Consider the following 25,946-nt stretch of genomic DNA (forward strand, 5'->3'; position numbering starts at 1 on the left):
CCAGTGCTCATCCTGAAAAGTGTCCTCCTCAATGCCCATCACCTAATTAACCCATCCCTCCACCCACTCCACCTCCCCTCGAGCAAGTCTCAGTTCGTTCTCTGTATTTTTGAGTCTCTTATGGTTTGCCTCCCTCTCCGTTTTTATCTTATTTTTCCTTCCCTTCCCCCATGTCCATGTTCATCTGTTGTGTTTCTTAAATTCCATGAGTGAAATAATATTGGTCTTTCTCTGAGTGACATTTCACTTAGCATAATACACTCTAGTTCCATCCATATTGTTACAAGATTTCATTCTTTTTAATCTCTGAGTAGTATCGCATTGTATATACCACATCTTCTTTATCCATTCATCAGTCGATGGACATTTGGGCTCTTTCCATAATTTGGCTATTGTCAATAGTGTGCTATAAACATTGGGGTGCATCTGCCCCTTTGAATCAGCACTCCTATATCCTTTGGATAAATACCTAGTGGTGCAATTGCTGGGTCATAGGGTAGTTCTATTTTTAAGTTTTTGAGGAACCTCCATACTGTTTTCCAGAGTGGCCGCACCAGTTTGCATTCCCACCAACACAGCAAAAGGGTTCCCCTTTCTCCATATCCTTGCAAACATCTGTTGTTTCCTGAGTTGTTAATTTTGGCCATTCTGACAGGTGTGAGGTGGTATCTCATTGTGGTTTTGATTTGTATTTCCCAGATAATGAGTGACACTGAACATCTTTTCATGTGTCTGTTAGCTATCTGGATGTCTTCTTTGGAAAACTGTCTATTCATGTCTTCTGCCCATTTCTTCAATGAATTGTTTTTTGAGGTGTTGAGTTTGGTAAGTTCTTTATAGATTTTGGATACCAACCCTTTATCTGATACATCATTTGCAAATATCATCTCCCATTCCATCGGTTGCCTTTTGGTTTTGTTGATTGTTTCCTTCACTATGCAGAAGCTTTTAATTCTGATGAGGTCCCAACAGTTCATTTTTGCTTTTGTTTCCCTTGCCTCTGGAGACATGTCAAGTAAGAAGTTGCTGCAGCTGAGGTCAAAGAGGTTGCTGCCTGTTTCTCCTGTAGGATTTTGATGGTTTCCTGTCTCACATTTAGGTCTTTCATCCAGTTTGAATTTATTTTTGTGTATGGTATAAGAAAGTGGTCCAGATTTCCCAGCACCATTTGCTGAAGAGACTGTCTTTTTTTCCACTGGATACACTTTCCTGCTTTGTCCAAGATAAGTTGGCCATATATTTGTGGGTCCATTTCTGGCTTCTCTATTCTATTCCATCGATCTATGTGTCTGTTTTTGTGCCAGTTCCATACTATCTTGATGATTACAGCTTTGTAATATAGCTTGAAGTCTGGAATTATGATGCCTCCAGCTTCAGTTTTCTTTTTCAATAATATTTGGCTATTTGGGACCTTTTCTGATTCCATACAAATTTTAGGATTGTTTCCCCTAGCTCTGTGAAGAATGCTGGTGTTATTTTGAAAGGGATTGCATTGAATGTGTAGATTGCTTTGGGTAATATCAACACTTGGAACCTGGATGCAAAAATTCTCAACAAGATACTAGCAAATCGAATTCAACAGTACACAAAAAGAAATATTCACCATGATCAAGTGGGATTTATTCCTGGGCTGCAGGGCTGGTTCAATACTCACAAATCAATCAACGTGATACACCACATTAATAAAAGAAAGGATAAGAATCCTATGATCCTTTCAATAGATGCAGAAAAAGCATTTGACAAAATACAGCATCGCTTTCTTGATAAAAACCCTCAAGAAAGTAGGGATAGAAGGAACATACCTCAACATCATAAAACCTATATATGAAAGGCCCACAGCTAATATTATCTTCAATGGAAAACTTCAATGGAAAACTGAGAGCTTTCCCCCTAAGATCAAGAACATGACAGACAGGGATATCCCCTCTCGCCACTGTTGTTCAACACAGAATTGGAAGTCCTAGCCTCAGCAATCAGACAACAAAAAGAAAGGCACCCAAATTGGCAAGCAAGAAGTCAAACTTTCCCTCTTCTCAGATGACATGATATCTACACAGAAAAAGCAAAAATCAGTTGCATTTCTATACACCAATGATGAAGCAGCAGAAAGAGATATGAAGGAATTGATCCCATTTACAACTGTGCCCAAAACCATAATACCTAGGAATAAACCTAACCAAAGAGGTAAAAGATATGTACACTGAAAACTATAGAAAGCTTATAAAATAAAGAAGACATCAAATAAGATATTAATCACTCTAATGTATTTAATACAAAACAAAAAAACTGGGAAAAACTAAATGCCCAATAATGGCAAACTACAAAACAAAATATAATAATATCCATACAAAAGAAAATCACATAGCATTTAAAAATTATGACATAATTGTATGTAACCACGAAAATGTTCTCATGGCATAGTAAGTTTTTAAAAGAGTGTTATTACCAAATGATACGATGTCAGAGTTGCTAAAAAAAAAAAAAGCCTCATACATGCATATGCACAGTATTAGTGCATATATGTGTATATCTGTATATAACTGAAAAGTTATAAACCAAAGTGTCAACAGTATTCAACAGTGGAATTTTGATTGATATTTATGTGCACTCTAATTCTCTTATGTTTTTTAAACTTTCTTCCATGAAACCACATTACTGCCAGTCCAATTAAAACAATAAGTATTTTTTAAAAATCTTCACAGCTACTCTGTAGTGTAATACATTATCCTCATTTTGTAGAAAAGGGATCTTTAGCTTAGGGCAAGAAAGTAACTTGCTAAAATGTAGGCCAAAATTACTGTATCTGAATCCAAAGCTCATACTTTTTCTTTTACAATAGAAATGTTACCTCCTGTTTTAGATAAAATAAGACTAGATCTACATTCAGCCCACACTTTTCCTATTCTACCCACCCCTGAAAAACTTTCTTATGAATTATCTGTGTACATGCCTCTTAACCTTCAGTGTTCTCTTTAAGAGTGAAAGTCTACATTTTTGTTCATTTTTATGTCATCTACAGTGTTCAATACTAATAGAATCTTCCTCAATTTGGTACATGATTATATAAAACACAGATGAACTCAATTTAAAGTCAGAAAATGTGAAACTGGAATAGAGATAATTAACATAGTTATGCCCACAATGCATGAGACAAATGGCAGTGGTGAACCTTTCAATAATTGATCCAAATTGGTCCAAGTTCTGCCACATTCCCTTCCTTTCCCACTTTGTCTATATTAGTTTTGGTTCCTATCACTTCACACCAAAATTCCTCCAATACTCTTCTCCCTAACATCTATGTCTTCATACACCAAATTCATGATTCTGTCTGTTTTCTAACATACAATACCTGGCTAATAATTTTCTTCTACTATCCAAAATGTACCTCTCCTCAGACCAGTTCATTATCACCTCCATGATTTTGCTCATGCATTTACCTACCTTGTCTTCTCTTCCTCACTACATCTTCAAATTCTAAATATTTATTGTGCAAGAACCAAAATCTCACTTCTGCTATGTTAATAATTTCTTAGATCACTAAGCTTATAGTCACTCCTTGACATTCAATGGCTAAGTTCTAGGAACTTCTAAATACCCTTAATTATGAATGCAATAATGTATGTAAAGTTCTTAGCAGATTGTACTTAGCATATATCACTAATTATTATCAATATCATTATCACTATGTAAACATTTCAAAAGTATTACTCAATACATTACAACTGAAACAAAGCCACTCTTGAGATAACAATGCTGAGAAGTCACTTGGCCTCATTTACCAGCCAAGCGATATGACTCCTGTATATCATCCTCACAGAACCTATGCTTTAATGTCATGCCACAAAAAAAAAAAAAAAAAAGACAAAATTTCACATGAAGTGGGCCATATAAGCCCTATTCGAATAGAAAGAATATTAAATCTATGGCTACCAACTGCATTGCCCTTATAGAAAATTCTCCATAATTCAGCACTTAAAAAGTCCAGTAATCATTTTAATGTGGCTTCTATGTATGTATCCATTCCCCAGGTTAATTATTTAAGTAAACCTTTTGTTACCATATGAAGATTTTAATAAGTCTTCTGATAAGCATGGATTCTTGGTGTGGAATGGCAATCAAACCTTAACTTTCCCCAAACTACACATTAAAGATAAAAGTCTTTGGTCTTAGAATATGATAACTAAAACAATTTTGTTTACATATCACTAATTATTAGCTAATGTTCACAAAATTTGAATTGGAAGATTTCATTAGGAAAAGAAGAGTTGTAGATACCATGACAAAATACTGCAAATGCTATAGTAGAATTCTAAAATTGTGAAGCTATGGGGTGAAGGACTTTGAGGGTGGGGAAGAGTTGGAAGCTATGAATAGTGTAGTACAGGAAATACCTCATTAGAGGTGATGCCAGAGGTTGCTTCTGACAAGGGCCACCCCCACCACATGGCCTCTGGAATCAGTTCCTCTACCTTCTTTAAGGACTTCACTCCTTCAATTATCTGTTCTCTTTCCCCTACCCTGTACTGCTACTATGGAACAATTAGGGGTTGAGATGGTCAGTTAGGACCAATAAATCAAACTAAAAGTAACAATTAAACTTTTATTCATTCACTTGTAACAGTGCAATCAAGAAGCAAAAAGGAGCATTTGCCCCCCTTAATGGTCGACTTCTGCCTAAAAGAACAAGATGGGCAAGGATCAGGTGGATGCAGGGCAGGAAAGAGGGAGTAGGCAGCTAAAATGGAGCGGAGGGGGACTCATCTCACTGCTGAGAAGCCCCAACAAAAGACTCTTGCTCCTTTACAGACAAAAGGACCATGGGGAGGGAAAGGAGGAAGGACTAGTAATGGAAAAAGACTGAATTAAAATGGAGAAAACTGCCATAGATCCCAATAAGGAAGCCTCTGGCTGGAAGCAACTGGCCTAGAAATGCCTATGGTTGGGTCTGAAAGATCACCTATAGGATTTTGGAGTGGGGTTGGACTTCTCAGATATCATCCTACTTACTTCTCTGCTTCCCTCAAACTTCTTGAAAAACTATATACACACTATGTCTCCACATTCCTACCTCCCATCATGTCCACAAATTACTCTTGCTAAAGTCATCAGTGTTTTCCCTGTTTTACCCAAACCACTTTATTATCCTTCTCTTTATACACTTCTTAGAAGCAAGTGTTACTGTTGAATACTCCTTCCTGCATACCCTCTCCTCACTTGTCTTTTATAACATTATATCATCAGGTTTTCCACTTTTTCTCAAAAAATGACTGAAGTTTTGTAGGGTTATGTTCCTCCCTCCAGCCATCAAAGGTTAGAGCTCCTCAAGGCTCTCTCCCAGGTCCTCATCTTGTGCAATACTTTCTTGTTAATCTTCCATGCCCTCATGCATAGTATTGATAGCAATCTATAGTAAATGACACACACACAAAAAGCGTAGTCTTCAGAGGGTCCAGATCCATTCATTCAGCTCTCTATTTGCTATCTCTATTTGGCTGTTTCAAAGATCCAAACAAAAAACAAAAACTTATTATACTCAATGGGTCAAAAACTGAACTTTTATTTATTTATTTATTTTTTTAATGTTTTTCAACGTTTATTTATTTTTGGGACAGAGAGAGACAGAGCATGAACGGGGGAGGGGCAGAGAGAGAGGGAGACACAGAATCAGAAACAGGCTCCAGGCCCCGAGCCATCAGCCCAGAGCCCGATGCGGGGCTCGAACTCACGGACCGCGAGATCGTGACCTGGCTGAAGTCGGACGCTTAACCGACTGCGCCACCCAGGCGCCCCAAAAACTGAACTTTTAAATTCCTCCTTCAAACATGATGCTTTTCAGTATTTCATGTTTCAGAAAGGAGTCACATCACCCATCCTTTTGTTCAAGTCAAAAACCTGGGACTCCACCCTTTAATTTCTTCTGTCTGTTCCTACCAATATAATCTGTCGCTAAATCCTATTGATTCTACCTCTTAAGTAACCACAGAAACTATCTCTACTTATATAAACTGCCACCATCCTAGTCCAACTACCATCGCCTCTGGTCTAGTTGTCTTCATTCCCTCGTAATTATTTCCCCCACGTCCACTGTTGCTTCCCTCCTATCTACATAATACAAAACAATCTAATCGTGTAAGAATAGATCATATCAATTCCCTGCCTGAAGCTCTTTAATGCCTTTCCACTGAAACCAACATGATTTGCGCCCCACCCACCCCCACCCCTGCCCCGGTCTCAATCATTTATTCATTCAACTATTACTGAGCATAACCTTCAGGCAGATTCTATGCTGAGTGTCAGGGATTATGAACAAACTGGAGTGCAAGGAGCTTATAGACAGGCATGGATCACACACAACTAACACACAAACATGTACATTAGTAACTGCGACATGAATAACATTTCAAAAGTATTGTGAAGAAATAATTCAGGGACCTGTGAGATCCAATAAAAGGAATACGCATTTAGAAAGTCAAGGAATTCTTCCTTCATCTTATTTCACTGTTATGCTCACTCACTGCATGCTTCCTCTTCATATAGCTCTCATGCTTTTTAAGCTACGCACAATCTGAACACCCTTCCAAATTAGATGAGCTTTGACTCCGAAGTAATCCAAATATAGGAAGATAAGGATTATTCTATGAAGTGTGAATCAAGTGTAAGTTAAAGACAAGAATATACAGATTACATAATCTAGGTGATAGGAGAAATGATGAATATTGCAAGTCCAGTGGCAGCAATGCTGGTGCTGCCGAGGCCCATATATTAACCATATTGACCCCATGATACAGCCATATTAACTCCTGTTCATTTTCATAGCCTGGTTTCTCAGAGTTCCACTTATTACATAAACTACCCGATAGTCTTGCATAAACTGTATTTCTTTACTTTCAGTCTTTTCTAATAGAATCTAAGCTCAGTGAGGGCAGTTTACATGTAGACAGGAGGGAATGGCATGTGTAAGTCCTGCAGGCTTGAAATAGCCCTGCATGTAACAAAGATTTTTGTTTTTTCTAGTTCACATAAAGTGAAAGGACAAATGAAGGTTCTAGGAGCTACTGTCTTATCAGAAATGGTTTAGTATTTGGCCACATAAAATAAAAACTAACATATCCAATTCATGGGCACTTTCCACAAAATAAGTATTAGCAGTATTTGAAGGCCAATAGAGAATTCAAAGGGTTACCAACAATTCTCTTGAGTTGAGAGTCCAAATCAGGGGTCAGCAACCTAGGCCCAAGGGCCAAATCCAGCCTGCCACCTGTTTTTGTATAGCCCATGACATGGATTAGTCTTTATAATCTTAAATGGCTGGAAAGAATTAAAACAATATTTTGTGATATGTGAAAATTCTTGAAGCCCTAATTTTTTTGTCAATATATAAAGTTTTGTTGACACAGCCACACTCATTCCTCTACAGTCTTCCATGGGTGCTTTAGTGCTACAACATCGGTTGAATGGTTACAACACAGATCATACATGGCACGCTCATTGATTTGCACTGCTATTCTGAACACAAAAATCAGTGATGCAGTATAATTCAACAGAATTTCAAGCGCTTCATGAATTGTTGTAATGTGACATTTAATTTTTGTTTTAATACCAGTGTATACAATCATGTCAAAACAAGGATATAAGAGAAAAGAGGACTTCAAATGACATACTTTTAAGGCACAGGGGAGTGTAGATTATGTTATGAAATTAAATAGCAATGCATTGTGTTTATTATACAATGACACTATGGCTGTGCTAAAAGAATACATGTTGACATTCCCAAACTAAGAAGTGTTCACAATATTTCTAACTCACAGGAAAGCAGCAGTCAAAAACTTAGACAATTTAAAATGGAAGATCTCACCACAGCAGAATTTCTTCACAAAAATATAAAATGAGTTTGAGTGGTATATTTGTCATCCAGTCAATGAAAGCCATTTAACAATGATGAGTTAATTAAATAGTGTTTGACAGCAGCAACCAAAGGAATGTGTCCAGAGAAAATAAACTTGTTTAAAGTGATTAGCCTTTCAGCATGAACGGTAACTCAAAAAGTTAAGGACAAGGTTAAAGACAAGGCAAATAATTTGGGGTGGTTTTCCTTGGCTCTTGATGAATCTACAGATGTTAATGATATTGCTTAGTGTTTATCTGAGGAGTCAGTGCTTCCTTTATTTGAAGTGACTAAAGAATTAGCTTTTGTTAACAGTCTATGTAGAACATGAAAATATTTTCAAGAAAACTGGGAAAACACTAATTCACAACGTGATATGACATATGCTAAGATGCTACATGTTATGGTGGTTAAAAATATGTATAGTACAGAGAAGCTTAGTTGGACAAATTTATAAAGCTTGTGAAAATATAAGCATGTGTGAAAATTTAAAGCCTACGGTTATTCACTGTATTATTCATCAGCAAATACTGTGTGAAAATATTTTAATGTGTCATGTGTTATTGAACCAGTAGTGTCAAAAGTGAACCCCATTTATTCTTGTGGACTTGTCCATTGTCCATTTTGTGAGCTCTGAGCACAAACAGAAGCTTAATATCCAGATTGCTCTAACACACAGCACTTTGACTTTTGAGTTTTTACAAAAAGGATCAAGATTGAAATTTTTCTGAAAGAAAACAACTGCCCTCAACCACTGTTAGTCAAAGCTGGACAGCTTTGGAAATTAGCTTTAGATGTAGACAGTTATGTTTCTTAATGAATTCAGCCAAAAATTTCAAGGTAAACAGTGCTTACATGCAAAACTTACATGTCAAAAAGTCATGTCAGTCACAACTGATGTTGTTGGGTCACAAAATAATGTCAACCTGCTTTATGTATTTCCCATCTTGTCAAAAGTTAAAAACAAGAACCAAGATCTCTATTCCCATACACTTTTCAAGGAGTATATTTCTGAACTCAAACTATAATTCCAGTAGCATTTTTCCAACCTTTATGCTAGTGCAAAGAAAATTTCCGTTATTTCCAAACCCACTTAACTGCAATTGAGGAACTTGGCACTTCAACTGGAAGTGATTAATCTGTAATGTAATTACTAAAAGACAAATATCAAGAAAAGAATCTAATAGAATTTTGTAAATGCCTCCCAAGCAATACTGTGTTCAATTAAAATCATATGTTCATGGATTGGGATCACTCTTTAGCAGTACCTATCTGCACGAAAAACATTCTCAAAGATGAACTATTTAAAATCTCATTACAAATTAGCATTAACAGAAGAACATTTGTAATCAATTTGATGACAGAGATCACTAACTCTGAACCCCAATTAAGTGAAATGCTACCCCCTCTAAAGAATTCCATTCTTCTCATTTATACATTTGTATTACAAAAAACTGTGCTAAATAATTACCTTTGATTTTTTTTCAATAAAAATTGCAGACATTTGTCTCGTTGTATAAATATTTACATAATACCCTCAGTTTTGCCTCTTAGCCCACAAAGCCTAAAATTTTACAATCTAGGCCATCACAGAAAAAGTGGGCTGACCTCTCAGCTAAATTATTTAAATTCCACTTGTATTCAAGTTGTCAATCCATATGAAGATTTTCATTTGGGGAAATTTGGTGATAAGTAGAGGTAAAAAGAGATCTGTTGTTTTCTTACGATTTTGATAATTTCATGACAATCATTGAGTCACTGACAATACTGACAGTGTCTCAGAATCCAAAATACAAATCATAGACAAATTAAGAAAGGAAGATGCAACAAAATACAAAGGACAGTTAAATTAAAAACTTGAGAACTTAGTCAACTCCTCCCATCTGCTTTTATTCTACTCTACATATCAAAAACATAAGAATTTTTTAAATTGTATTAATAAAATGTTACCTGAAAAACTAAAGAAAATGGCTACCCAAAATAATAAAATAAAAAAACAAAAGAAATAACTATAAGACCAATACAAAAAGATAGAAACTGTTGTCTTCCATAACATCAATTCATCTCTCTCTAAAATGAAAGTTTGATAAAGAAGGAATAACATGAAAAAAAGATAAATGTGAATTATTCTACCTAAAGACTAACCCTGGCATAATCTGGAAGAAACATTCTAGTACAATGGAGAAAAATGGCTTTTTCGTCATTAATTAAAGGTAATTTAGCAGAACACTGAATAATCAGTTTTACAGGCACTGAATTTTTATAAAACAGGACTATACGAAATTATAAACACATTCTCAGTACCTCAGAATATCCTCCAAATTCATAATATTAAACATTAAAAAAGAATGTTTAAAGCTCATGTATTATAGGAATATTATTTGTCTATTATAGAGCAAGTAATAGAATTATTAAAAGATAATATAATACAATTTCAGGCTTCAAATGGGACAACACTGAAGAAGCATGCTGAATGTTTCAAATGTTATTTTATAGGGTCAAAACTATTTAAGATTTTTAACATTTAAATCTGTATGGTGTTATCACTGTAAAAACAGCAACACTGTAACTTGACAAGGTGATATGAAAACAAGAACAAGGTAAATGACTATATACGCTCTCTTTCTGCTGAGAGTTCTGGTTTATTTCTGACATCCTAGCAGAATTATTAATAGTACCTCCTTTCACTTCTAAAGTGTCTAAGTCAAGACAATACATTAAACGGTCACCCTTTGTATATAGGAGCATCCAGCAAACATGGTCCAACCCTACAATGTAAAAGAGAGGTAACACTTGTTTAATTTGATGATGCTTGCTGACACAATCATTATCTTTAAAACACTGTCATTTTTATAAAAATTCTTAACAAACTGGGGCACCTGGGTGGCTCAGTTGGTTAAGCATCGGACTCTTGATTTTGGCTCAGGTCATGATCTCACAGTTTGTGGGCTGGAGCCCCATTTTGGGCTCTGCACTGACAGCACAGGGCCTAGTTGAGATTCTCTGTCTGTTTCTCTCTTAAAAATAAATAAACAAATTTTTGAAAAGTTCTCAATAAATTATATCAGTATAATACACGTTACGAATGCCTGGAGTTTCCATTACATAAAATAGGTCTCAGTGCCAATGTTCATGTTGCAAAGCCATAGTGGTAAAATGGAGAATAATTTGTTTTTCTTTTTTTTTATTTTAGAAAGAGTGCAAGTGGGGGAGAGGGGCAGAGGGAGAGAGACAGAATCCCAAGCAGGCTCCACACTCCATGAGGAGGCCGCTGCGAGGCTTGAACCATGACCCTGGGATCATGACCTGAGGTGAAATCAAGAGTCAGAACTTCAACCACCTGAGCCACCCAGGTACCCCGGGAATAATTTATTCTTAAGTTCCATATTTTATTAAGAGTTGTGCAGCAGAATAAAATATAACTGTTTATAAGGAAAAATGACAGTGGATTTATAGAACCTGAAATTTTTAATCCTTAAACAGTATTTACAAGATACTTAACTCAGGACACCTGGGTGGCTCAGCCGATTAAGCCTCCTACTCTGGATTTCGGCTCAAGTCATGATCTCACAGTTTGTGGCATGAAGCCCCACACCTGCTTGGGATTCTCTCTCTCTGCCCCTCCTCCTGTTCACATGCTCACTCTCTCTCAAAATAAATAAACATTTTAAAAAATAAATTAAAAAAAAAGACATTTAACTTAAAACCCCACAAGAATATGAATGTATTTGTGTGTAAATAAAGACCTTTTTCGATAGAAAATGTATATTATATATTACTTAGACTAGGCAGATACGTTAACTACTATTTTGAATATTTATACTAAATGGAACATATAAGTTTTAACTATATTAACTCTCCATTAATAAAAACTACCTGGACAAGCAAAACAAGGTTCCAGGTTAATAAATTATATATTAACAATAAATTGTTAAATTAAAACTGACATATTAATTTTGATGATTAGAGAATATTAACAGAAGCATTAGGAATTACGTATAAAAAACCTGCACAGTATTTCTTACTAAAGAGATTAAAAAACATAAGATTATGTACTTTTCTCTTTTAATTCTGAGTTCTCAAAAGCTAGTACTCATGGTTATGTAAGAGAATGTCTTTGTTCTTAAAATATGTGTACTACATTATTTATGGGTAATAATGTTTCTAATATACTCTCCTTTGGTTCAGAAGGAAAATAGATTTACAAATATATGTGTGGACAGAGAGGGAAGGAGGGCTGATAAAACACATGGGGGCAAATGTAAACAACTGGTGACTCTGGGTAGAGGGTACATGGGAGTTGCTTGTACTCTTCTTGAAACTTCTCTCCAAGGTAGAAGTTTTATCATTAAGTTACCAAGAAAAACAGCTAATTCTATTCAATTTAGCCAAGGTTCTGTTTTTACTAACTATAATATTTTCTTTGGAGTAATTTTCTACTTTTTGAAAGCCAATAAATTCTTCTCTTTCTACCAATTACTACTATACTTAAATTAACCAAATTTAATTCTGACAAAAACAACAGTCTTAAATTTTGGAAAAATGTAAGATTAAAAACTTCTACACAAAGAATAAACTCCAAGAGAAAAGATGCAAATAAAATGACTATCATAATCTTTTGTTTTTTATTTGCAAGTATAAAACTGAAGAAAAACAAAAGCCTGGAACATAGCATCTGTCATATCAGAATATAAAAAGATGATCCTGGCACAAAATGAAAAAGCTCTAATTCATTTGCAAATCAAGCCTGCCGGTTCCATTTCAAGCTGGCGGTAACTGTCAAGAGTTAACAAGATAATCACTTTCAATCCTGCCTTCAATGGTACATTACACTGTTATTCCATTCAATAAGGCCGTTCTTTGGGGCACTAGATGAATGGTTTTCATTTCTAACTCACACAAAAAGTTGTGCGGGGAAAAATCCACGGGGCTTAAGAAAGAAATCCCTTTATGGGCATTTATCTGCCGGTACTTGCTTTTAGGCAAAATGAGATATTTTGAAACATCAGTGTCCATTCACTTCCTCTATTCCTTTAGGCCCTTAATCCGTTAAAAAAAAAAAATTGGCATATGAGAAAAGTGCAAAACCAGTTTCATTTTCTAAATTATCAATGCACACTAAACAAAAATTCTCTTAAAATTACTCTATGCAAATATAATGCTATTCCACACAGAAGACTAATATTAACCAATCTTCTCCATATCTCATAACTCATGTGACTTTCGTAGATTACTCACCTATATTTTAGATGAAATGAAGGTGTTTAAAATTTCATATTTTCTTCCTGTTTTACCTTTAGTGATAATTTTTTAAAAACCTTTCCAGATCATTCCCAATTGAATAAAAATGAGTTTTACCTAAGTGTATCCTTGTAACGTATTAATCAAAAAACATTATAAAGGCTTTTACTATTTCATTGTTTAACTTAATTTTACCAACAAATGTAGCAGAAGTATGTGTACAATTGTTTTTGCAAAAATATTGAAACTGTATTGAAAAATATATATATACATACATACATACATATTGTTTTCAATGGAAAAAAACCACAAAGTACAAGGATTTAAACGTATCTACTACTAATAGACAATTAGGTCATCTTCAAACTGTAGTTTGAGTAAAACCTCTTCCCTGACTCCTTATGCTGCCCTATATCCATCAATTTCACTCACTGTCAAAGTGTAAATTTACAAGAACCATCTGTGTATGAATTACAACCTACTATTCAGGTCTATTTAGCAATAAAAACAATTAATCTTTCCCTACCTACACCCTCAATTCAGAAAATAGTATTGCTATATATTTCCATGTAAATCACAATCTCCAGCCAGGACTTTTAATCCTTTTATAATCCCTAATTATCTGGGGGTAAATTTGGATTTTTAAAGCTCATGTGTTTACAAATGTTTAAAGTCCTTCTAAAATCATTACTTAAAAAAATACATTTATATTGCATCCAAAGGCCTGAAGAAGTTAGAATATTCATGTTTATGACTACAAAGGCTACACACTTGAATTTTTAAATTCAGAAGACTCCATGAATTCATACAACACATGACGATAATCCTTTTATGCCAAGGGAGAAAGAAGTCTTCTAACTAGGTACCTTTTCTGCAGCAGCACAAGTTCCAAGTTTTCCCAATTTTTCCAAGTCTGGTCTGACTAGTCATTTAGCCTCAAAGAGGAGAAAACTATCCTTATCCTTTAAAATAAAAAGTAAAGTAAAATAATACATGAGAAAGTATTTCAGAAAGTTTTATATTATCCAATAGACTTGGTCATGAATACTTAAATTTTAAAAAAGTATCTAAACTAAAATTTGTCATTATGAAAATAATGAATCTGTATATTTTATAAGGTCCTTAATAAAATTTAAGCTATATCAGAAAACTAGGAAATCTAAATCATAAATGGCTTGTGTTCAATCCAATATACAACAAAAGTTTACATGGTATTATAAAATGACAAATTGAGCAAATTTTATTATTCCAAATTTTATAACCTTTGTAACAGAGGTGTTAAAAACCCTGTCAAATAGTATTATGGGATGATCAATAAATTATGAATGAAATGCATGATTATCATGTGTAGTTTAAAACCAATTGGTGGGGCACTTGGGTGGCTCAGTCGGTTGAGCGTCCAGCTTTGGCTCAGGTCATAATCTCACGGTTGATGGGTTCAAGCCCCATGTCAGGCTCTGTGCTGATAGCTCAGAGCCTGGTGCCTGCTTCAGATTCTGTGTCTCCTTCACTCTCTGCCCCTCCCCTGCTCACACACACACACACTCTCTCTCTCTCAAAAATAAACATTTAAAAAGTTTTTTTAAACCAATTGGCAACAATGCTAGAAATTCCTGAAGAACTCTGCAAACACAAGGCTATCTGTAGAACACAATTCTTCTTAGAGCCTACCATTGTGAGTCAGTTCTTATACAGAGGGAGGATGCTAGGGTCACCCTATCACTGGGGTACTCTATCCTTTTGTTGGGTTCCAGGATCACCGTTACCTCAGGAGGTGGAAATGTTTGATCTTTCAGCTGTATGCTGCCCTGCTGCAGCTCTTTCCCTCATTAGATCCCCGGGGTTAGCTATAAGGAAACAAATACACTGGCAAAGACAGCAGGGAGAATGAGACATCTCCTACACATCAACCACTGGGACAGTGATGAAGAGGTGTCTGAGGAACTGCACAAGTCTAGCACAAAAGCTTTATGGAGGGTCACATGGCTTCCAACAAGCAACCTGATGTCCTGAATGATATACGCAGTGACCCCTTACTAACACTGACACCTGACAATAAAATTCTGGTTTGCACAAATACAATTTTTAAACTACAGGAATAGCTATTTACAGAGAGAACTTTTGCTTTTGAAGTAAGAAACCTGGACCCTCTATAATCTTTAAATAGATGAACATCTATTCCAGATAATGTGTGTCTAACAAATGTAAATTTTATTATGTCAAATGAATAAAAATGTAATAAAACATTCAAATTACTATTACCATACAATACAGACAATTTTTTAGGTTGGCAAAAACACCTATCTGAATTGCTGACTATGTAGCAAGAAATTTACATTCCAAAATAACTCCCTTTTATTTTCTTCAGTCAAAAGTTCTTCATGGGATGCCTGGGTGGCTCAGTCAGTTAAGCGTCCAACTTTGGCTCAGGTCATGATCTTGTGGTCTGTGAATTTGAACCCCGCATTGGGTTCTCTTGCTGTCAGCGCAGAGCCTATTCAGAATCCTCTATCACCCTCTCTCTGTGACCCTCCCCACTCTCTCTCTTTTGCTGTCTCAAAAATAAACATTTAAAAAAAACTTCATAAATTACATTGAAGCTCAAGAAATGTGTTACTTTATTGTTATTCTTATTTGAAAATCTTCCAAGTATTCAAAGAATAAACAAGGTACTTCATGAAGATAACTCCTTAAAATTGGTTAAAAAAAGAAAGCTCTCTACTGAAAATATTAGAACACATGGTAGTTGGGGAAAAATAAACTTCATTATCAAATGAATAAGAAAGAAGGGAGAGAAATTTAATAAACATGTAGAAATGATATATTTTAGAAGCCTCAAATTTTAAGAATATGATATAACTTCATCAATGATTCTTGTTTATCATGCATGGTAACCTGATATTAATTGTATTAGCTTATCACAATCAGAGTAAGGTAAAATAATGAAATAATTTTCTAAATACCATTTGATAACATGTTTGAATATTTTAAACTTATCTAAAACAATCTTAAATTGATATCAATAAATCATGAAGATTTCCTAAAAAATAAAAGTAATATTAAAAAAGCAAACAACACGAAGAGAATAATAAACAATGGAAACTGGCAATTCATCAAATAAATATAAATGATCAATGACTCTATAAAAAGATGTTCAACCCTAATAATAATATCTAAGAAATAAAAATCAACCTAATAAAATATCTGTGATTTTTTGCCTAGTGTAATTACAAAATCTATCTTTAAGATTATACCTTCTTTGTAAGTGGTTGTGGGTAAATGAAAAGTCTCACACAGAGCTATTGATGTATAAATTACCAAACCCATTACAAGGTAGAGTTAAGAAACAAATACTCTTAGCTTAAACAATCTACTTCTAGAATATTAAGTAAAGAGAAATATAAAACAATTTTGAACAAAGTTTTATACTATGATATTAATTACATAATGGAATCCTGGTTAAGTCTGAGCTAAAGACTAAATATATTACATTAAAGACTAAATACGACTAAGTAAAGTTAAAATAAGAGTATATTCTCATAAGGGAATAAGATGTTCTCTGGATATTAAAAGTAATGTTTTAGGAAAATGATTACAACATATTCTTTAAAAGGAGATGTTAACAGTATATACAGTAGTAGGCCAATTTTGTAAAACCAAAAATACTGAGAAAAAGAGTATAAGGTTACCAAAACATAAAAAAGTGTCTATTGTAAGAGGCAAGGTTAAGGATAACTTTTACTGCTTTTTTAAATTCTCTTCTATAATTCTCAAATTATTTTACAATGAACATATATTAGTTTTATATTCAGGAAAAGTATTAAAGAAAAAAGTTTATACTATAAAGAATAAAATCTCTGCAATCAAAAAATCCAAACCAAAAAATTAATTTTCTAATATCCCAGATAGAAAAAGTTTTACTATAATCTTCCAAATTTATGTACACTGACATCAGCACAGAAATCTATGCATAAATACTGAAATATTTATCAAATAAAAGTCTCTTAAGGATGGAGAAGTAAAATGATCCTCAGCCACAATTTTGATCCCATCGTTTCTAAAGCTATAAATTCATTATTTTGAATGAAAGGTAAATGCCTCAGAGGCTATATTTTCAATGTTTAAAACAAAAGAGAAAATCTAATGTGATTAATAAATGTTCCTTCAAGAATTTCATGCAACTGTTGGTGGGAATGCAAACTGGTACAGCCACTCTGGAAAACAGTGTGGAGGTTCCTCAAAAAATTAAAAATAGACCTACCCTATGACCCAGCAGTAGCACTGCTAGGAATTCACCCAAGGGATACAGGAGTACTGATGCATAGGGGCACTTGTACCCCAATGTTTATAGCAGCACTCTCAACAATAGCCAAATTGTGGAAAAGGCCTAAATGTCCATCAACTGATGAATGGATAAAGAAATTATGGTTTATATACACAATGGAGTACTACGTGGCAATGAGAAAGAATGAAATATGGCCCTCTGTAGCAACGTGGACGGAACTGGAGAGTGTGATGCTAAGTGAAATAAGCCATACAGAGAAAGACAGATACCATATGTTTTCACTCTTATGTGGATCCTGAGAAACTTAACAGAAACCCATGGGGGAGGGGAAGGAAAAAAAAAAAAAAAGAGGTTAGAGTGGGAGAGAGCCAAAGCATAAGAGACTCTTAAAAACTGAGAACAAATTGAGGGTTGATGGGGGGTGGGAGGGAGGGGAGGGTAGGTGATGGGCACTGCAGAGGGCATGTTTTGGGATGAGCACTGGGCGTTGTATGGAAACCAATTTGACAATAAATTTCATATACTAAAAAAAATGAATAAACTTAAAAAAATATTAAAAAGAATTTCATGCATTTTTAAACTATTAGCAATAAACACATGAAATAAATTTTTAGTATAAAAATTCTCTCAAGTCACAGTATCTCTATTTTAAAGGTTTTGTGTTAATGCAATTGCAAGATTAAAATTAAGAGTACTTCTAATAATAGTGAAGGAATGAATGATGGAGCAAAACTTCCAACATAAAAAAAATTGTGAAAACTGGGGCACCTGGGTGGTTCAGTTGGTTAAGTGCCCGACTTTGGCTAGGTTCATGATCTCGCAGTTCATGGGTTCAAGCCCCGTGTCAGGCTCTGTGCTGACAGCTCGGAGCCTAGAGCCTGTTTTGGATTCTGTGTCTCCCTCTCTCTCTTCCCATTCCCCACTCGTGCTTTGTCTCTCTCTGAAAAAATGAATAAAACATTTTTAAAAATTATGAAAACTGAATAACATAATAAAAAATCTACTTTAAAACACTGGACAAAATCCAAAAAGCCACCGAGAATAGTTCAATCTCAAAAATTTCACTTAGAAATGAAAAGAATTGCCATTTTGTGGCTATCTGGTATGAGGGCACTCTCTAACTATCCTATCTGTGGCTGTAAAAACATAATGGCAGAAAACTACCACCTTGTCAGCTCATGGTGTTAGAATCCGAATTCAGGATTGAAAGAGCACAGGAAATTTAAAGGGAGAAATATTAGCAGCAAGAGTATCACAGACAGAATATGGCCCAAACCTGAATATAACCTACCAAGTTCTGACAAGTAAACTACACATACTAGTGTTTAGGGAAAAATTTCAGGGAATCCAGTAAAAATGTAGGTAGTGATCAGAGAAAAATGTACACACTTGATGCTTTTTGAAACTGAATGAGTCCCCCAAACATGTGTGCTATGGACTGAATGTTTGTGTTCCCTAAAATTCATATGTTGAAACCCTAATCCCCAGTGTGACTGCATTTGGAGGTGGGGAACTTTGGGAGATAAGTAGGTTTAGACGAGATCATGAGGGCAGATTCCCCATGACTGAATTAGTGCCTTTATAAGATGTGGAAGAGACCAGAGCCCTCCCTCTTTCACCATGTGAGGATTCAGGAAGAAGATGGCCATCCACAAATCAGGAAAAGGGCCCTCACTACACACCAACCATACTGGCACCTTGATCTCATACTTCCCAGCCTCTAGAAATATGAGAAATAAATGGCTTTTAAGCCATCCAGTCTGTGGAATTTCGTTATATCAGTTGAAACTAACTAAGAACTGATTGCATCTCTGCTGGCAGAAAATCGATGTGAAATGGACTTGAAGCATCTAAGTATAAATTGTAAAACTGGTAGAGCAGCTGAAAATTAGAGAATCATCTATAGAAGAAAAGCAGACAGAGTGAGCTCTATCTCAATCTACAGTCTTGGCTGGCAATCAAGGAACAAAAGAGGAACAGAACGGATCATGAAACCAGTTTTAAAAAGCAGCAGTAGAAACCATAAAGTATATGGAGATATCAGATACAGCCTACAGTCAAGAGAGGAAGTTTGCTGTTTAAGGTAAGCAAAGAACAAAAACACCACAAAATAAAATACTCCCCAAAGAACACAACTGAATCTAGAGTGGTTACAATGTTCAAATCTTAAGTCAAAAATACTAGACATGCAAATAAATAATAAAGTGTGGACCATATAAGAAAAAAGTGAACAGAAACTATGAGTAAACTAGATATTAGTTTTAGCAGGCAGAGATTTCTTGACAGTTGTCACAAATTGTTCAAATATTGAAGAAAAAAATAGTATCAATGAATGAACAGATAGGAAATCTCATTAGAGACATGGAAACTATTTTTTTCCCCTAAGGAAAATTCTCAAGCTGAAAGTAAAAAAAAGCAAAACAAAGATCAGTGAGCTTAATGATACATTAATGTAAGTTACCCAATCAGAAATAAAATTAATGAAAATGAATAGAACCTCAAGAGATCTGTGGCATAAGAGCAAGTGGTTCAGCATATGGGCAAGTGGAATACCAAGAGGAAAGGAAGAAATGAACAATATTTTTAAAAATAATGCTCCCAAACTTCCCAAATTTGGTGGAAAACACTGATTTACATAGTCAAAAAACTCACTGAACAACAAGTGAACTAAACATAAAGAAAACCACTCCCACATGCATGACAATAAAAGTGCTAAAAGCCAAAGATAAAGAGAAAACAGTAAAGAGGCCAGGGAGCAAAAATAAATTATATAAAGGAATAATTATAAGATTATGGCTAACTGCACATCAGAAACTTTGAAAGTCAAGACACTGGAACAATATTTGATGTGGAAAAAAAAAAAACTTATCAGCCAAGAACTATACAGAGGAAAACTATTATTCCAAATTGAAGATGAAATAAAGATACTATATCTTAGAATAAGTAGAATGATAACTGAAGTAGAATGTAATAAGTTAAAGATGTAGTTTAATGGGAAAAGTTAAAGATGTAATCTCTAGGGCAACGAAAGAAACTAATACAAGGAAATATATTTTCAAAACAATAAGGAAATTTAAATTAAATACTAAAAATTATTTGAGTAACAAGAAAAAAGAAGGCAAGAAACCTAATTCAAGAAGATACATGCACCCCTGTGTTTATTACAGCATTATTCACAAAAACCAAGATCTGAAAGCAACCGGTGTTCATCAATAGATGAATGGATAAAGAAGATGTGATCCGTGTGGGTGTATATACATATCTACATATACATATATAAGTGTATATATACATAAACACAAATACATATACACACACACACACACACACACATACATATATATATAAAAGAATATTACACAGCCATAAAAAAATAATGAGCTCTTGCTACATGCAATTAACACAGATGGACCTAGACAGTATAATGCTATGTGAAATAAGTCAGAGAGAGACAAATACCATATGATTTCACTCATATATAGAATTTAAGAAACAAAACAAATGAACAAAAAAAAAAAAGAGAGAAAACAAAAAACAGACTCTTAAATAAAGATAACAAACTAGTGATTACCAGAGGGGAGGTTAGTGCGGGGATGGGTGGAAAAAATAAAAAAAGAAACAGAGAGAAAAATACCATAATTTTTAAAAAGATAAGGAAAATTACAAAGATAAATACAACCACACCCAAAATTGTATTAGGTAAAAATGGATTAAACCATTCACTTAAAAGGCACAGTCCAAATGTATTAAAAAAAAAAAAAAAAAAAAGATCCAAACATAGGCTATCTAAAAGAAGCCAAATTTAACATGAAAAACAGAGACTGAATGAAAAAAACTAGAAAAATGAGGTGTTATGCAACTTGTAAGAATAAAAAAGCTAGAATAGATAGGTTAATACTATTCAAAACAGACCAGGGAAGCAAGGATTCCTACAGATGCAAAAAAGACAGTTTATGATAACAGGGCTACTGTAGGAAACTAATATAACAATTACAAATGCATATATGCTTCCTAACAGACTTTAAAAACTATCAAGCAAAAGCCTGCAGAATTAAAGACAGAAAACAAAGAATTCAGAATCTTACATGGAGAAATTGACATATGTCAATTTAACAAGGAAAGAAATTAATAATTATAGAGAAGACCTGAACAATAATATCACCACCTTAACCCAACTGATATTTATACAGCACTATGCCTGACAACTGCAATATACTCACTATTATATGATAAACTGTAGGACAATTTAAAAAATCTCAGAAGATTCAAAAGACTAAGTCTTATGAAGTACACTTTCTGAATACAACAAAATTAAAATTCATCAACAACAAAACATCTATAAAAGACCAAAATATCTAACTAAAAATAGTGCTACAGAAAATTTATAGCCTTAAATGTTTTTATTAGAAAAAAAAGAAGAGGTCTAGTTTTAATGATCAAAATTTCCTCCTGAAGCTAGAAAAATAAGATCAAAATAAACCTCAAGTGAATAGAAATCAGAAAAAAAAAAAGTGAGAACAGGCAATAATGAAAGAGAAAACAAATGAAATACAGAGAAATGAACTTCTGTGTTTTTCAAAGAACAAAAGCTATTAATTTTGGTAAATCAGCTATGAAAATCATTTGCTCAATGGCACAGTAATCGTGCTGTGATGATTAGATTATGTATTGTTAATATATAGAGACCAGAAAAGGCCCAACATATATAAGAGAAGCGGATTTTTGCTACAGTATCAAGGTATCAGTCAAATTTAATCAAGAAAGAAGGTCCTGGAGTAATTGGCTACCTGTATCAAAAAAAAAAAAAAAAAAAAAAAAGAACATCAAGCTTACCTCACTTTATAAGTCAAAATAAATCATGGACATAAATGGAAAAACCAAGCCTATAAAAACTACTAGAAGAAAATCTTTGTGACCCTGAGGTAGAGAAGGTTTAAGCAAATATCAAGATTTAAGAAAATTAATAAATTGGAACTTTATCAAAGTTAATAGTTTTTGCTCAACAAAAAACACATGGGAGATTGGAATAAAATTTAAAATGGGCAGAAGACTCTAAGACAGAGTAAAAAGGAATATACTCTGTGTCTCTCTCTGAAATAATCACAAAACAAAATGTCAAAACAACAACAACAAAACCAAAATGTTTTTAAAAAATGATTTACAAGGGGGTACCTGAGTGGCTCAGTCAGTTGAGTGTCTGACTCTTGATTTCAGCTCAAGTCATGATTACAGGGTCATGGGAAAAAGGCCCATGTGGGGCTCCATGCTGAGCATGGAGCCTGCTTAAGATATTCTTTCTTTGTCTCCCTCTCTCTAGCCCTCTCCCCCACTTGCGTTCTCTCTTAAAAAAAAAAAAAAAAAAAAAAAAGATTTACAAGACATTGGAAATCAGGCAACAAAGAACAGTGATTCCTGAGAGACAAGAAACAAATGAATGGAGGCTTATCACTACAGATCACAGCACAAGGAGAGAGAACCCAGGTGGAGCCTGGCAATCTCTGGATTTGAGGAGTCAGAGCTGAGATTCCATGGAAACTAAAGCAACTAGAGTTCATAGGACAGAGGACAAGAGAGGAGACAGAGCACATAGACAGAACTGTAAAAATCTATCGAGAATCCCCTTTGTATATTCAGCAAAGTACTAAATAGCGCATGCCTGTAAAGCAAGTACAAGAAGCAAAGAAAACACCATCCCAAAGAAATGGAGATCAGAACCTGATGCTCAAAGTGAAAAAGAATGCTGCTCCAACAAGCTAGACAGGAAAAACTCGTAATTCACAGGCATCTGTTAGAATACTCATCAACTTCATACCTCAGTTATGAGGAATAGTTAGCACTAGACTGAGTACTGCTCCAGACCCACCTATCGAATCATAATAGCGAGACCTAAGAGGCCAAATTGTCTCCAAGGAACTTGACTGCAACCCAGAATAAAGCTTAAAAATGTGTATTGGATTGCAAAAATATCCACCCAAATCCAGAATTATGCTTGGAAATTTCAATTCCTTTCTCTTAAGTAAAGAGAAAAATCTTTAGCAAGGACAGAGGTGACTACACTATCAACCAACTTGACCCAGTTGACAGTTACAAGACATCCCATATAAGAACAAGCAGAAGAAGCAGTTTTCAAAACATTCATTAAAATAGCACATATGCTGAGCCATAAAACATCTCAATAAATTTAAAAGGATTCAAATCATACAAAGTATGCTCTTTGGCATAATCAAAGTAAATAAAAAATGAGTTATAAAAAGATATCCAGAAATATTTGAAAAATAAATACCACTCTTTTAAGTAGCCCTGATCAAAGAATAAATCAAAGTGAAATCAGCAATTATTTAACTGAATGAAAATGAAAACACAACATATCAGAACCTGTGGATGCTCCTAAAGGAGAAGATATAAAGCACTAAGTACTTATATGAGAAAAGATGAAAGGTCTCAAAGCAATGGCCTCAGTTTATACCTTAAGAAACTTCAGGGTTTGAAACATGGCGCAGATGACTTGGACCAGCAACAAACTACCAACACCGTAGAGGAGCCCCTGGATCTCATCAGGCTCAGCCTGGATGAGCGAATTTATGTGAAAATGAAAAATAACAGAGAGCTTCGAGGCAGATTACATGCTTATGATCAGCATTTAAATATGATATTGGGAGATGTGGAAGAGACTATGACTACCATAGAAATTGATGAGGAAACCTACAAGGAGGTATATAAATCAACAAAACGGAATATTCCGATGCTCTTTGTCCAGGGAGATGGTGTTGTTCTAGTTGCCCCTCCATTAAGAGTTGGCTGAAACAAAGAATTTATCGTGTTATGGAATACAGGAGACTTGTATGATTGCCTCTTTAAATGTAAAAGACACTCAAAAGAGAAACCTGCATTAATTGCAACATTAAGAAATGACCAAGGATTCTTCCACTCCTGAAATGAGTTGATTTGCAGATAACTCAAAAATTCTTAAGCTAAAGAGTATTTTTATTTTTTTCCAACCCTTTCAATAAATGTGATCACCAAGATGAAGAACTCTTTTTTAGGAGTTGATTTGCTTTGTTGTTTTCTCAGTTTCTGGGTTTTTTTCCTTTAAGTTGAATTTGATGTTTCCTTTTTGATTTTTTTTTTTTAATGCAGCATCCTGTCTTGCCAACTTTTTAAAGTAAACACACATCTTACATTGACTATATTTATATACATTCCTCTGTGCATCTCCTAGGTTTGAGGCACCAAGTGGACCACTGAAAATTACAGCTTTGCCAATATGCGTCCTTCCTTCAAATCCTCTGGGAAGGCAGTTCTTTAAACCAACAACTGCAGGACAGGGAGGTAGACAAAATAATGCATATACAGGATGCCATAAGAGCACAAAGAAGAACAGGTTGAATGAGGGGGGTGTGTGGTGGTACTGTGACACCGTAGATGTTAACATGGCCATGAAATATGAAGCATGATTTCTGTTAAAAAAGAAACTTGAAAAAAAAAAGGAGCAAATTAAACCCAACATAAGCAGGAAAAAGGAAATAATATAGTTCAATGTGGAAAGCAATGAAACAGAAAACAGAAAAACTATAGAAGATATCAATAAACCTAAGAGCTGATTCTTTGAGAAAAGCAATAAAATTGATAAAGCTCTAGCCAGAGTGATGAGAAAAAAAGAAAAATTATTCAATACACAAATGAAAGAAGTACCATCAGTATAGATTCTACAGATATTAAAAGGATGAAAAGGGACTATTATGAACAGCTTTATGCTTATATATTAAATACCTTAGGTGAAACGAACTAACTCCTTAAAAGACAAAAACTACCGAAGCTCACTAAAGAAAGAGATAACATGCATAACAATATTTCTCTAATTTTTTTACTAATTTCTCCATTAAGGAAATTTAATTTTTAGTTATAAACTGTTCTGCGAAGAAATATCCAGGCCAAATGCCATTTCTAAGTGACACCTAGATAGATTCAATTTAAATAATGCAGCAGCGAAAGAATTTTAGGTAACTTGACACTCTTTTTTTTTTTTTTTAATTTTTTTTTTCAACGTTTATTTATTTTTGGGACAGAGAGAGACAGAGCATGAACGGGCGAGGGGCAGAGAGAGAGGGAGACACAGAATCGGAAACAGGCTCCAGGCTCTGAGCCATCAGCCCAGAGCCCGACGCGGGGCTCGAACTCATGGACCGTGAGATCGTGACCTGGCTAAAGTCGGACGCTTAACGGACTGCGCCACCCAGGCGCCCCGGTAACTTGACACTCTTAGGCCCTCAGGTTCATGCCTAATGAATTCCTTTCATGGAATATGTTCTGTGAAAATCTGTGGGGACGATGGGCAGAATTCAAGTGGGATGCTAACCCAATGTTTCTACAAAAATGCATCTGATATTTAGGGCTATCCCCTCTGGGAAGCCAAGCTATTTTATTTCACTTTAACAGTACCAGGAACATAAAACTAGTACCAGACTAGTTTATATCAGGAAAAGTAATATTATCAGGAGTAAACAGTAGGTAATGTTAATGGAACTCATAACTGAC

The 25,946-nt window shown here is 34.6% G+C and overlaps 2 protein-coding genes across 2 annotated transcripts in view; one reads left to right on the top strand and one right to left on the bottom strand.

Moving 5' to 3' along the window:
* RSRC1 (arginine and serine rich coiled-coil 1) overlaps positions 1-25,946 on the bottom strand; it is a 241,355-nt gene that overhangs the window by 58,563 nt on the left and 156,846 nt on the right. The window lies entirely within an intron of this gene.
* On the top strand, positions 23,812-24,438 carry LOC122491801 (U6 snRNA-associated Sm-like protein LSm3). Its single transcript, XM_043595037.1, has one exon. The coding sequence runs from the start codon at positions 23,833-23,835 to the stop codon at positions 24,211-24,213; it is 381 nt and encodes a 126-aa protein (XP_043450972.1). The 5' UTR covers positions 23,812-23,832; the 3' UTR covers positions 24,214-24,438.

This window comes from Prionailurus bengalensis, chromosome C2 (assembly GCF_016509475.1).
Source record: "Prionailurus bengalensis isolate Pbe53 chromosome C2, Fcat_Pben_1.1_paternal_pri, whole genome shotgun sequence".
Lineage (NCBI taxonomy): Eukaryota > Metazoa > Chordata > Mammalia > Carnivora > Felidae > Prionailurus > Prionailurus bengalensis.

Bases quoted from the DNA above. Each gene is read 5' to 3' on its own strand.
- LOC122491801 (XM_043595037.1), top strand. From the start codon at position 23,833: ATGAGAAAAGATGAAAGGTCTCAAAGCAATGGCCTCAGTTTATACCTT.